At 32.0% G+C, this 14,888-nt stretch overlaps 3 protein-coding genes across 3 annotated transcripts; 1 reads left to right on the forward strand and 2 right to left on the reverse strand.

Moving 5' to 3' along the window:
* Positions 1-318: 318 nt before the first annotated feature.
* On the forward strand, positions 319-6,332 carry LOC119677800 (splicing factor 1). The gene is made up of 7 exons (XM_038089322.1): positions 319-796; positions 859-1,559; positions 1,625-1,756; positions 2,772-2,847; positions 4,609-4,761; positions 4,825-5,837; positions 5,894-6,332. The coding sequence occupies exons 1-7, from the start codon at positions 603-605 to the stop codon at positions 6,109-6,111; spliced, it is 2,487 nt and encodes an 828-aa protein (XP_037945250.1). The 5' UTR covers positions 319-602; the 3' UTR covers positions 6,112-6,332.
* Positions 6,333-7,106: 774 nt separating this feature from the next.
* LOC119683550 (peroxiredoxin-2) lies at positions 7,107-8,384 on the reverse strand. The gene is made up of 4 exons (XM_038097265.1): positions 8,138-8,384; positions 7,987-8,050; positions 7,763-7,904; positions 7,107-7,687 (listed from the first exon to the last, which is right to left on the reverse strand). The coding sequence occupies exons 1-4, from the start codon at positions 8,168-8,170 to the stop codon at positions 7,225-7,227; spliced, it is 702 nt and encodes a 233-aa protein (XP_037953193.1). The 5' UTR covers positions 8,171-8,384; the 3' UTR covers positions 7,107-7,224.
* Positions 8,385-13,460: 5,076 nt separating this feature from the next.
* LOC119676209 (mitochondrial import inner membrane translocase subunit Tim23-like) lies at positions 13,461-14,090 on the reverse strand. The gene has a single exon (XM_038087444.1). It carries the CDS (start codon positions 14,088-14,090, stop codon positions 13,461-13,463), a length of 630 nt encoding a protein of 209 aa, XP_037943372.1.
* Between the last annotated feature and the right edge of the window lie 798 nt (positions 14,091-14,888).

The following is a 14,888-nucleotide window of genomic DNA, read 5'->3' on the forward strand; positions in this document are numbered from 1 at the left end:
TAAAACAACCTAAATAAAAGCCTTCATGGTTTTCACAGTTTGAGAAAGCTGTTTTTGACATATTTATAAAAAAAGGTAAACAAATGTTTGGTAGTTGCATTTTCTTGAAAACGATCTTATATTATAATTTTTTGTACAAAGTGTAGATTAAAAATATAGATTAACTTAATCTCGTTCTTTTAATCTGGCAATGTAAAAGTAGGATTAGGAAAATATTTCTTAGCCAATTATTGTCATTCAAATTTTTTAAACAATTTTTTTTTTAAATTGAATAATTATTTAAAAATTAATATTTTAGTATAAATACATTTATTATCTACTTGAATTATGACAATGTAGTTAATTATTGTGCGTTTTGAAATTTTTAAGAATAATTCTTTACTTGTACTCACAAAAGAAACAAGAAAATAACACCAATATTTAAAATGCAACCCTGTAACTATGTTCCCATCTGTCCAATCGCCATTTTTCTTTCAAATGAAAATTTTTTAGCTGTGGTCAGACGTACAATTTTGCAAAAATATAAAATTTTGCTAAGTTGTTACAATTAACACCTTAATAAATATTAAAAACCCAAAGTGAAAGTAGTGTTTTGTTAAAAAATGAGTACACCGCCTCAAATTTTTGACGCAATGAAATTTGTTATGCAGCCCCCTTCGCTGCTAAAAACAGAAAATGGCAAAGCAGACTCAGATGCGGAATATTCCAATTATAAAGGCGAGCGTTCCAGGTCAAGATCTAAAGATCGGGTACGTGAAAAAGAACGTGATCGAGATAAAGATAGTGATAGAACAAGGTAAAATTTAACTTTAATAAATTATAGTGTATATATATTGATAAATTTTATACAATTTATAGAGAACGTTCACGTGAGCATAGGGATTATGAAAGTAAAGATAGACATCGGGAACGTGAGCGTGAGAAAGATCGTGATCAAGAACGAGACCGCGAACGTGACCGTGATCGCGACCGTGAACGTGAGCGTGAACGAGATCGTGAACGTGAAAGAGATCGTGAGCGTGACAGAGATCGTGACCGCGATCGTGATCGTTATCAAGATAGAGTTGAAAAAGATGATAGATCACATCGTAGAAAGGATCGTGAAAGTGAGAAACGTGAAAGAAATAGAGATAAAGAACGAGATAGAGATCGCGATCGTCGGCGTGATAGTAGAGATCGTGATACACGTACTAGACGTAGTCGTTCTCGTACTTATGATAATTATGATCGTAATAGAAGGCGTCGCAGTCGTTCTCGGCGTCGCGACCGGGATCGCTCTAGAAGTCGGAGCTATGAGCAAAGACGTAGAGAACGTGAACGTGAACGTAGTCGCGATAGACATCGTGGACGTAGTACATCTGTTGATAGAGAACGTGATCGTATGAACAGAGAATCTAGACTAGATACAATTAAAGAGGAAACTCGTGATAATCGTTTTGATTTAACACAAACAATACAAGAATTAATGGCAAGTACAACTTCTACCAAAAATTTCGCCTCACTTTTTAATTGTACAAATAGTAATGATTCTTGTAGCAATGATCCGTCTGAAAATTCACGTAAGTTATTATTTTTATTTTAAGTTTTTGAATTTTTTTTTTTTATTAAAAATATTTATTTACAGAGGATGGTTCAGATAGAAAGAAAAAGCGTAAATCCCGTTGGGGTGGTACTGAAAATGATAAGACTTTTATACCTGGCATGCCGACTATTTTACCATCAACACTTGATCCTACTCAGCAGGAAGCCTATTTAGGTAATGTATAATTTTCATATTAAATTTTGCTATAGGTTTTAAGTTTTTACTGTTGATTTCGTATAAATTAGTTTTAAGCGTTAATCAGAAAATAGCTAATTAATTTCTTAATTAATAAGTAAATAATAATAATCAGTTAAATAGCGATCTATGTAGCATTTGTACAGAAGCCGTTTGATTATGAAAACTCGGTGGCATTAGCAGAACAGTCAACACTATGCAGTACGGTGCAATCGAATGAACAGTAAAATAATTAATTATTAACTTATCGCTTTCTTTAAAGAGAAACAGTGTTAAAACCATACAGTCGGGATGAAAACCTGTACATACTTACAAACACATATAAAAGTTCAACAATATTTTCTTTTAAATTAATAAAAGCTAATTAATAATTAAATTAATTTTCAAACATTTTTAAAACGATTTTAAAGGTTTAAGCTAAGCAGTCGCATGATGCACGCCTGAAACTGGCAATAAATAACCAAATTTTTCAACATAAGTACAGATTTTGAACAGAATTGGTTTCGTTTTAAATATTTTAATTGTTAGTTTTTACAAATTTACAAACTCAAAAAAGCTATATACAAATTTATTTAATCATTTTTATAAAATAAGTAAGTATAGCAGCAATGACAAAGGACATAAAGCAAAATAAAAAGCATTCGCAGCAGTCTTATATGCATAAATATTAATACATAATTTAATACATATGTATATTATATATATGTAATTTTTTTTTATCATTAAACTACATTTGCAACATTAATGGCAAAACTTTCGGTTGTGAATGCTATTTATAAATTGAAGTCTTTGTCGAATTCTGTACCAAATAATTCATTCTGATTTATTAATTTTCAGCAAATCATATAGATAAAGTTACGCTAATGAAAATACAAAAATATTTCTACATTTTACATATATATAATACTTTTTATAATTAAATAAAACTTTAACTAATCACGAGGTTTGCCCTCGACTTTTTCTTCCCTTTCTTCTTAACTCCATATACTTACAGTTCAGCTACAGATCGAAGAAATTAGCAGAAAATTACGTACAGGAGACTTGGGCATACCGCAGAATCCAGAAGAAAGGTTTGAAACAATTTTTAAACGAACACTCTATCGTATTGTTTTCTTGTCTGCAGCCAATTTATTATAATTTTGTTGAATGGATAAGCTGGCAATCAACAATACATTGTTAATATGTTTTTGCAGAGTGCCTTGGACTGAAGGATTACTCACAGGTTCAAGTGATATTTTGCTATTGCAAGATGTCACTGTTTTTTATAATTAGTATAATCATTTGTTTGTTTTAATTAATAATTTTTATTCAGCAATACATCAAATTTTAATATATCAATAATATGATTATAATAATAGTCGAACAAGTTCTTCATAACTTATTAGAATATTTGTAAGCTAAGGGTGAGGTTGGAATGGCGGCGTTGTGCTCAAATGGCCCGTTGTGATATAAAAAAAGGGATTAAAGATAAAAATTTTCTAAAAGCATGCAATATTTTAGTAAATTAGAAAGGTTTAGTTTGTTATAGTGAAATATTTCTACTTGAAGTTTTTAGGCAATTATGTCTTCAGCTCTTCCACGTACGTATCTACCGTTACGATTAAAACCATTCTATATTTTATTTGTGTCTCAAAATAGTTCTTTCATTTAGAGGTTTTTCGAAAAGTAGTGAACTACAACAACAAAAATTGTTTTTGTATTTTAATTAACTGAATTTTTGCTGACCATATAGCTGTTTCGAGTATTGCCAAATGCCCATCATCAGTGGTCTTAGAAATAATTCTTGTATTTGACTGCAAGTATCAGGAATCGAACGAGCTTTGTTTTTCATTTACAAACAGTTAATGTCCAGTGCAAAGTGGTGGTATCATAATGAAACTGTGGGGACGTAGTCAGTAAGTCTGAATATGATTTGATGAATATGCACAGAGGAGAAGGGAAACTTAGTCACTTTAATAGGGCGAATAGAAATATCGATGCAATGTTATTAGAAGCTCGCAATTGTATCATAAGGATTATTATGAGATAGTTTTATTTTTTGGTTAGTTATTAAAAAGCTTATAAATCAGGTCAAAATAATTCATAATAGTAAATAGCTCAAAACGAAACTTTTGAAGCGTTCTAACGATTAAAATAATTCATTTAACTGATGCAAATGTTGTTGGTAAATAAAGTAATAACATTAACTTTTAGCCTTTCCGATATTATCAACATTAATGAACAATTTTTCCTCAATTAAATTAGGTACACTGTCTAATCAGCATAGATATTAATAAAGAGGATAACAAGTGATAAAAAAGGGTTCAATCGGTCTGTTGATCCGTGTATGTAAGCAATTGAATCTAATGTAATAATTAAAAAAGTAAAACTTTTTAAAATGAATTTTTTAATCTGGAAGCGTTTTCTTTTCCAAGAGATACCGATATCGAAGCGCAGAGAAAGAAGAAGTTTAAGGTCACGAAAATGCTAAAAGGATTTGCCTTAGGCCGATTTTGACGTTTGGTTATCAACCGTGAAATAATACAGTTTTAAGCATTAATAAAATCTTATTAATCAAAATTCTTCTTTTTCACCCTAGCAGATGAAAACTAACTCTTTTAATTAGTCAAATTCTAATAACGTTATTAATAATGTTTGAAATTTCAGAACAGCATAGGACAATTATTTTAAGATTATTTGCTTATATATAATATTATTATTTAAGTTTTAAATATATCTAGCCACCAGCGTTGACAAGTGCTTTAAAGCTATACGCAATAAAGTATTTTTAAAACGCTGAGTGTAGTTTCTGGAATATTAAATTAAATTGTTTCTTTTTGTTATATTCACAGGTCTCCATCGCCAGAGCCCATCTATAGTTCTGATGGCAAAAGGTTGAATACACGTGAATTTCGTTTTCGTAAACGCTTAGAAGAGCAACGTCATCAATTGATACAGAAAATGCAAAGCGTAAATCCAGAATTCAAACCGCCGGCAGATTACAAGTAAGTAAAACATAAATATGACTTTAAATAAAACACATCTCTTTAATATTAATATCTTTACAGACCACCAGTGACACGTGTCAGCGATAAGGTTTTGATACCACAGGAACAACATCCTGACATTAATTTTGTTGGTTTGTTAATCGGACCACGCGGTAATACACTTAAAGCTATGGAAAAAGAAACTGGTGCCAAAATTATAATACGTGGTAAGGGGTCTGTAAAAGAGGGCAAAGTGGGTCGCAAAGATGGACAACCGCTGCCAGGTGAAGATGAACCATTACATGCATTCATCACTGCACCCAATCCGGAAGCTGTTAAGAAAGCTGTTGATAAGATAAAAGATGTTATACGTCAGGGTATTGAAGTACCAGAGGGACATAATGATTTACGACGTATGCAGTTACGGGAGTTAGCTCAACTGAATGGCACATTACGTGAAATCGACTGTCCACGCTGCACAAATTGCGGTTCGACAGAACATAAATCCTGGTTATGTCCCGATAAGCCTAATGTCACAAATAGTATTGTGTGTACTGCATGCGGTGGTGCTGGCCATATATCAAAAGATTGCCGCAGTAAGCGACCTGGCGCAGGTGGACCTGCCGATGCAACTGAAGATTCGCAAGCTAAAATCGATGAAGAATATATGAGTTTAATGGCTGAGTTAGGTGAAGGACCACCACCAAGCGCACAAAAACCACCAGCTGATCCTTTGGCACAAGTTCATCTGAATCGTGGCTACAGTCTATTTGATAAAAAACCGACACAAATGCAGGCTATACAAGCGCCACCAGCAACTAGTGCACAACCTCCACCAGTGCCTGTAGTTGTACCGCCTATGCAAAGTGGACTACCACCTCCGCCACCAATTCCACCAGCTGTTAATTGGTGCGGTCCTCCTGGTACTGGTATGCCACCAAATATGCCTCCAAGTATGCCACCTGTACCGGCACCACCATTACCAGCACCACCAATTATGCCACCATGGTTAAATGCTGCACAGCCTCCACCACCAGGCGGTGAACCAATGAATCCACCAATACCTGGTGCTTCATTACCGCCACCACCACCAGGTTAATATTTTTATATTTTGTTATGTCAATATATATTAAATTGCATTATTTTTAAGGTACATTACCACCGCCACCACCACCTGGCACTACTACATTATCGCCACCTGGCACTGGTCCGCCACCACCTCCACCACCAGGTGCACCAATGCCGCCTTGGGCTAGTTCAAATGGTTTACAATCGTGGTGTCCATGGACATCTAATGTCGCTCCACCACCACCACCTACTTTACCAATGCTTTCGCAACCACCACCGCCGCCGCCACCATCAACTTAAATATGACGTCAGATATGGTTTCGTTTCTCTGCATATCGCAGAAAATTATTATTATAATTATATGTGGGAAAACTAAAAGTATAATTGATAATTGATATAGTAGAATGGATAAAGGTCTATTAGTAGTTAAATACTACACAACATTTTAATTTTTATTAATTGTAATTAAGTATATGTGTATAACCAAATGACATGCAATAAAATTTGTTCGGAAATACGTATTAAAATTAAATATGTACTGTTATTTATTTAAGCTGGAACCCTATGAGTAATATATATGAATTCAATCAGAATTCACAGTTTATATTCAATTACAATTAACTGTATGTTAAGAAGATGTTTAAAAAAACGGTTGTAATGCGTGTTGATTCATTGTACTTGGAGAAAGCATTTTGTGACGTTTCCTTATAAATGGATGTAGTAAAACCTGAAACATGCAGCTGTGACTAAAACATGAATTGCATCACAATTACCACACACGATGGTTTCAAAAGCGATCTATTTTAAGAGTTAAAAGCATACATTATGAGCGTCGCGTTTAGCTTTTTAAGATATGATGAACCATACGGAATAAAGCCCTACGACCATAGCTGATCTATGTGCCGGTAATTGACACTAACTACATGGAAAACACTCCGCTTTTCGAATGGAGGCCTGCTAGGTGACTCGCCTATATTAGATGGACATAAAAATTGATTGAAACATCATGAGTCAGAAAGAAGCATAAAGTGAGAAACCATCTGATTAGAAGGTTCATCTGCTTCCATGCAGACTCGACCATTTCTCTCCTACAATATAGATAATTTCTGAATACAATTAAAGCTCTCATGTTGGTTCGAGAGATATAAAGTACGGTTTATTTTAATGCCAAAAATGGGCTTTTCTTCTACTGAATCTTGAATGAACAATGTGCAACCAGTACCTATTATAATACCAAATAGTTTGAACACATTATCAATTAATATTATTACATTTATATTTTTAAAAATTCTAGTTTTATTTTGATTTAATCAATATTCACCACGAAAATATTTGTAAACAAAAAGGCTTAATAAAAAATTATAATTTCTTGGATGAAACTTTCATATTCATAGTAACTTCGACGAATTATATTTAACCATGTTTACTAAAGTATTCCTTAGAGCCAGTAACATCAGGTTTAATCGTATCTGAATTTGATTCCGGATTCCAATTAGCTGGACATACCTCACCGTGTTTATCTACAAATTGGAAAGCTTTGATTAGGCGTAAGACTTCGTCAACGGAACGACCAACAGGTAAATCATTGATAGAATATTGACGCAATACACCATTTGGATCTATTAAAAATGTACCGCGTAATGAAATGCCGTCATTTGGCAATAATACACCATAATCTTGTGAAATTTTTTTAGTTAAGTCAGAGAGCAGTGGATAGCTTAGCTGACCTAAGCCACCACTTTTACGTTCGGTATTACACCAAGCTAAATGGCTGAAATGTGAATCTACCGATACGCCAACCACTTCAGCGTTGAGATTTTTGAATTCTCCAATGCGATCGCTAAATGCAATTATTTCCGTAGGGCAAACGAATGTGCTGGAAGGTAGATAAAAATATTTTTTATACAATATATTTTTTTAAACTAATTTTTTATTGTACTAATTTACTTACAAATCAAGTGGATAGAAGAAAAGTACTAAATATTTGCCCGCATAATCAGCAAGTTTCACTTCTTGAAAGTCTTGGCCTACTACAGCGAGACCCTTAAAGTCCGGCGCAAGTCGTTGCACTTGTGGTGCGAGCACCGGTGCAGCTGTGGTAGGGAAAAACGTAAGTATTTGTTGTTAAAATAAATACAGAATTCCATGAATAAAATTTATTGCACTTTAACTTACTTTGATGAAAAAATCGTGTTGCAAATTGTGTTTGTTTTGTTGCTTGCTTGCAAAATTGCGTAGCCTTTGAATGGACAAAATTTATTATTATTAATTGAAGCAATAAATTACGTAATCTAAACAATAATCATCTGTCACAATATTTACTTACATTTCTAAATAATACGCGACCAATAAAAGACATTTTATTTGTAATTATATATAAATTTTTTTAACTTATGAAATGATTATAAAGTTCGACGTTTTATGTGATCAAATTGCCCACTTCGTCTCCCGGTTCAAAAATAAGACATTTTTCTTTTATTTTGACATTTAGAGATGGCAGAGATTATTTAGCAGATAAGGTGTCATCGATAAATGCATGACTTAAACGTTTTATGTTAAACTTTATGTTTTAGTTTGTTTGCTTTTTTGATATATATAAACATTATATAAATAACATTTTTATTGGAGTTAATACATTATTTTTATTTCTTTGTGAGCTGCACAAGTTTTTAATTCACTTCTTAATGAAGATAAGATTATCGATAACTAAATAATTTCTACAGTTTGATAGTCATTGTACCATAACAGCATACTTTAAAAATGTTTACATTTTAAAAAGTGCGGCAATAACTTGTGTTTATCTACTTTTGCTTACCAAATAAATAAAAACAATTTTAAGGAAAATTTAAATTTTCAGTTATTAAAATTATTGGTCAAAGTAATATACGTTTTAATACAACAAATTAGAGTAGAATTTATTGTTATTGCTATAACATATATGGATTCAGATTACTTGTTGGGTGCTGAAATTCTCACGGTATAGTTAGCAAACATTTTTCGTCATGGAAAAATGGGTGCGTAAATCCGGTTTTTTTTTTTTAGAAGAAATTAAATAAATACATACCACTGCTGTGTAATGCATGGGTAGTAAATGAAAATAAACATATATTTGTTTTATTTTTTTTTATCGAATATAGTTTAGAATATAGTTTAATTGAGATAACTAGGATTTTAGGATTTGTGCAGTCTATATAACAATATCCCGCCTGCAAGATAAACCTAAAACTGATTTTTAAAATATAGGTACTACTGATTCCATATAAAATTATACAACTGAGTGAGCAACACATAAAAAAATCGCTAGGTTCTGGGTACCGTTTGAATGAGCTATATTCTCATTCTTTTATTATTATGTAGAAAATAACAGCACTAAATAAAAACAGAAACAACAACAAAGGAAATAAAAAAGGAAATTGAAGCAAATACAAATAAATAGAAAGCTATTGAGTCTTTAATAGATTGAGTCTTTAATATTGTACAGAGAGGCGTAGAATCTATAACTAAGGAATTTATGTAAAGTATTCTCTCAGTAACTGCTTATTGGAAAAAGAATTAACTCATTCTATGTACTATCAGTCTTTGGGATTAACAATAATACTGTTGTAATTCAATACAGTTCTACTAATAAGACAAACAAAACAATGAACTGTTTTTCAATAGTACCTCATGGTGGTATGAAAAGTACAAATAGATGAAGAAAACTATTTTAACAAACATTCGATTTTAGTAAACATTATTGTATCCGATTAAATGGTTCTAATGGTCAATGGTCAATTGAAAAAAAATATTTGGTGACCTTCTTTTCATATAAAGCACAGTAGCTCCATTACACAAGAAAATTTTTTTCAAAAACAAAAATAAAAAATTATAAAAAAATATTCAAAAAAAAGAAATGTTCCAAAAAAATTTGGTCATTTTTTTTTATAGATATTTACGTCCATTAAATACGAACTGGATATTAGTTATAGTTGTTGTTGTGATTTGAGTTAGTGCTATTGTTCACTTTTACTCTTTTGTCGCTGGGGGGCTTATCCCTGCCCCACACTAAGCTTTAACTATACAAGAATTATTATCATTTATTTATCTTTTAACTGATGACGGGCCGTAGATCAGCATATCTTCCTGTGCCTCCTGAGGTGGACCCAAGGTTTGTTGGTATTAGGGTTAAAATTACAATATCAATAAACAGATCATAACTTCAAGTTTTAGCAGTGGATGGTAAAGGCTATTAATTAATAATTGATTTATTTTGGTGAGACCATTAAAAACTAATAATATGTTTTATTTTATCACTTTCTACTTTGCATAACCTCTACCATTGATGTTATATTAGTTCTGAATCTCAGCTTATACATATAATCAATTCTAATTATTAATATTCTATTCGTATTGTAATAGATTATCATTAATATCCACAACCCAGTAATTTAGTTTCAAATCTCAGCATATATAATGCAATAAATTCTAATCATAAACATCATTTTAGTATTGGATGGATGAGAAACACGATGAGCTATAACTTCTTCTTTGCTTGATTAAACGTGAGTTAGTGTCTTAAGTACTCAACAGTGTATTTGACCATTTGGATGATCCACTGTAATAAGAGCTTCGTGGAATTTTGAAAATAAGTTATGCAGTTAATTTTATAGAAGTATAGTTTGAAGCCCATCATATCTTCCTGACAAAATATATGTATATTGCATTTGATTTAAGAGAGTGCGACTATGAATAAATGTGTGTTTCCCCAGAATAGAATGATTTCAACGCTCTGGCCTTGATGTACTTTTGCACTTTCTCGACTCTTAAGTCTTTCTGTATGTCTTCATTTCTGATGTACCTATGTACCATGGAGGTTTTAGCAAACATTATCAAAATAGCAGTAATAATAACAAAAACAATGAGTAAGTATTTTAAGTCAATAATACTGAACAAGTAATACATATAACTGAAATTTTATACTGTTTTATTTTCTTTGTTTTAGAATCATTCGGAGTAAGTCCAACTATCCCTATCCACTATCCCTGAAAAGGCTTAAAAAATCACTTTAAAAAGTAAAATAAATGTTAAAAGCTTACAGTTATTGGTTAGACGGAGGAAAACCTTCATCTACACTCTTGATTTTGACTGTTTTATATATACCTATATATATAATATGATGAGAGTTGGAGCTTAAACTAAAATCTTACTGAGATAATCAATTATTACCGAAATTTTTAGAGAGATTTTCTAGAAAATTATGGTATATGAAATTCTATTAACATACAATTAATATATTTATTACCACAAGAATATTCTTTTTAATCTAGATACCCTAAGCATCGAAGATTTATTAAAGAAAAACCAAAAGAGAAGAAAATATTAGTTCATCTTTAAGTCTTTAACAACAATTAATATAAATCAAATTATACGTAAACAATAAAATACTCGCCATAAAAATGTAATCAAATATGCACTTAATATCAGAGAAGACTTTGATTAACCTCCAAACTCATCGTTGTTCCCAGAAATATGGTAGAGCAGTAATGGAAGAGGCAACAATTCCAATCCATACACACACGCACACATAACAACGGGGGGAAAGAAGAAGAAGAAATAATAGAACCAAAGTGAAACAGAACATAAAAAGCAAATTTTCATTTACAGCAACAATAAAAGTACGAATGTTCAATGAGTATTATAACCTCAACTCCTTCCGCTCACGATGTGTGAGTCCCTCTCTTCAACAAACAATGGGGAATACGCGTACTACGCCCAACCACCCACCGCAGCGTAATTACATTCAAATTACTTAACTTGCGTTCCCAGCAGACACTTTGGCGTAATTTGGCGAAATAATAAATGTGAAAAGCAAAGCATCGATAAGTAAATGGAAAAAGTGCCAAAAAAGAAAAACGGAAGCCCAAAACATGTTAGGAACAAAATGGCGGCAACACTAAAGCAGAATGAAGAATGTAGAACGCAAAACGCATTATGCGTATTGTGTGCTTTCGTGTACGTTCGTCTGTCAGTGCTGGCAACATTTAATTGGTGTAACAGCTTCGGGCACATCTACACTCCCTGAAAGCGGGAAGCGGGAAGTGGGAAGTAGGAAGCGTTGGCACTGGAATGGGATAATTGCAAACATGGGAATTGTCTAATTGCTCCAAGTAAGTGCTTTAGCGAATTCTATGCGTTGCAAAGTGCAAAATGTTTTATGCATGCTTATTTAAGGTTATTACGAGTACTATTATCAGCAGTGAACTCGAATGGCTTTCCCTGTCTGTTGCCTAAACAAAAAAACTTGAGAGCACTAAATGGTTGTAGAGTCATTTAGGGTCTTTGACTAAGAACACAATTAAACTTCTACAGGCAAATGTGGAAAGATGTGTTCTACTTGATATCATTAAAAATTTATTTATGTCCTTTTTAAAAATTTAGGAAAAGTCTCTTTGATGATGAGTTTAAGGATGACGAAAAATTGGTTGAATTTCAATTGTGGAATTAAGATAAAAAAGTTTAGCTTTAAAAAGCTGTTATCACACACTTTTATAAATGAATAGATTGTATAATTGGATTGAATATTTGGAAAATTTGAATTAAAAACAAATGTTAAGGTTAGTTTTCCAACACTAATTGAAGATAGAGTTTGCAATCGCCATGTTTCGGTTCGTAGGTGGATATTCTGAATCATTGGTTTACACTCTCTGAAGCATTGGTGAGGTTCAAATATTTCTAGCCTTTTTTTTTGAGGTAAGGAAGAATGTAATGCGTACGCCTGACTACAATCTGGCACCCCGGAAAGTGAGTGCTCGACTCGTCGGACTAAAACCACTCTGCCTCAATCCTACAGATCTTGTCTTACCGCGGAACTATGTAAGTATTACTTCGAGATAGGGTTCATCGCTGTGACCTGCGTCCAGAACCCGCCGTAGATTTCGCAACAGCAATTTTAAGTAGAATTAGCAAAGTTGCAACGAATCGGTTTCTAATTTTATATTCTGAAAATCATTAATACTGTTCAATTACTCTTATTATGGTATATCCTGAATTATTGGTTTCGTGAAGAAATTTTTAGTCCACACAACAATTACTGCAGGCAGAATTTGCAGTCACAATGATTCGGTTAGTAATTCCATATTTTGGTATATTAGTTTTATCTTAAAAACCTCTTGCTATATAGTAAACATTTTGGCTCAAAAATTTCAAGCCTTCACATCAGTTTCGGTTCATAGTAGGGTTTACTTATACTAAAGAAAATTATTGTCTTAATAATAAGGCTTAAAGAGCGATCGGTGGGGATATTAAATGTAACCTAGGACAAAATGAACGACTATACCTATGTTCATTTCTTTAAAAAACAAAAATCATACTCGTAACATAAGTTAATATGATAGTACTACTTAAAACACTCTATCCATATATTGTTGATAGAGTTTTGATAATTAATCTCTCAAATTTATGAATATGCACCCTTGTATATTCTTTCAACTTTGCTTATATAAGTACATTATCTATTGAATTCAAAAGACTATATTTGTTTTTTAGTTTCAAACAAAAAAAAATATATTATATATATTTAATTTATGACTATATTTAATATATATATTAAATGTAGAAAGAAATATATATATATAAAGATAACTTTAGCAAATAATTCGGAATTTTCTAAATTATGGTGGATATGTTTCCGCAAAGTAATTGAATTCAGACTTTTTAAAGTACTTATACATGCTGTACAAACCAGAACCACACATTCCAATCAACCCACCTATTAAACATTTTTTTAGACCAGCCGTGGATTTATAAAATAAACCAGTCGACGTTGCGGCAAGTACCATATTGAAGTCATCATCTTTTTCTGGGCGTAATTTGTCAACCAACAAGGAGGCACCGGTATATATAATTCCAAAAACCGCAAGTGTATTGGATATACCGGCGCCTTCCTTCAGAATGTAATTCAATAAAATTGTTCTCTTAATTTTTCCAGTGTAATTACGGCCGCGAATTTCTTGGAAGCCCTTGAACAATCCAACAACAGATCCCATCGTCCCTCCAGCAAGAAATAACGTTCCTACATTGATTATATTCTTCTTTAACTTTTGTTCCTGCTGGACACTCTTGAATACTATAAATTCAGCACCTGCATCTCTAACAAGACCAACATCAGAACCAGGCTTTGGGAATGGTGATACTACTGTCATTGGGATTTGATCCAGTGTGGGTGTATCAATATTAGTGTCATTATCCGAAGTAAAAATAGAATGTTGTCCTAAAATTTTGTCCACGAACTCTTTCGCCATTTCGCTTGGGTTAAAGTATGAATTATAAATATATTTTCTAAATATGCTTATAAATATGTTTTCTAAGGACCGATATTTTGAAACACAACGAAATATTTTCTAAAATATTTTTTTACTAATTTTGATGGTAAAAGTTTTTCAAAGGTAGCTGCCTACTTTGATCGCATTTATATTTAGAATGCTAGTATGTATTCTATTGAGAAAGCATTAAGTAAATTAAACATATGAAATTCATATTCTGTCAGGAAAGTATATTGGTCTTCAAGCTATATTTCTGTTATAAATCACCTGAATAACAATATCATTATTTAATAGAACATTTGTTACAGTATACAGCGATCTTTTGATCAACCAAAAGCTCACAGGCACTATTGAGTAAAAGTACTTTAGATCAAAACAAAAAAAAGAGGTAGTCATTGCTTTTGATCTTATTAAAAGAATAATTCAAAGATATATAAATATAAAGATATAATAATTAATTTCCTGCTAATTTCCTTAGATTATTGACGTTCTTAAGCTATTAACATTACTCGCCTTGAGTAAAAACACTAAGAAGTTAAAGGATTTAGGTTTTTATGAGTAAAGTAAAGATATAAAAAGTTCACACCCATAATATTTTTTTAATCGCAACTATAACGTCAATGTTCCAAACTTGTAGAATTACCTTGCCTTGAAGAAGACGTCAAAAAGTAGTTTATACTATCCTTATGTCTTTAAATTCATTATATAAACATTAATTAGTAATATTGTAAATTATTGAACCACTTTAGTCGAGAAAAAAAGTCTGGTCTGTTTAAG

This window comes from Teleopsis dalmanni, chromosome 2, assembly GCF_002237135.1.
Source record: "Teleopsis dalmanni isolate 2A chromosome 2, ASM223713v2, whole genome shotgun sequence".
Taxonomy (NCBI): Eukaryota; Metazoa; Arthropoda; class Insecta; order Diptera; family Diopsidae; genus Teleopsis; species Teleopsis dalmanni.

Excerpts from the sequence above, each read along its gene's own strand:
- LOC119677800 (XM_038089322.1), top strand. The coding sequence starts at position 603 with ATGAGTACACCGCCTCAAATTTTTGACGCAATGAAATTTGTTATGCAG. Across the intron at positions 1,560-1,624 it reads TGATCCGTCTGAAAATTCAC|AGGATGGTTCAGATAGAAAG; the intron begins GTAAGTTATTAT and ends ATTTATTTACAG. Across the intron at positions 5,838-5,893 it reads ATTACCGCCACCACCACCAG|GTACATTACCACCGCCACCA; the intron begins GTTAATATTTTT and ends ATTATTTTTAAG.
- LOC119683550 (XM_038097265.1), bottom strand. The coding sequence starts at position 8,170 with ATGTCTTTTATTGGTCGCGTATTATTTAGAAAT. Across the intron at positions 8,051-8,137 it reads GTCGCGTATTATTTAGAAAT|GCTACGCAATTTTGCAAGCA; the intron begins GTAAGTAAATAT and ends GTCCATTCAAAG. Across the intron at positions 7,688-7,762 it reads TTCTTCTATCCACTTGATTT|CACATTCGTTTGCCCTACGG; the intron begins GTAAGTAAATTA and ends TCTACCTTCCAG.
- LOC119676209 (XM_038087444.1), bottom strand. The coding sequence starts at position 14,090 with ATGGCGAAAGAGTTCGTGGACAAAATTTTAGGACAACATTCTATTTTT.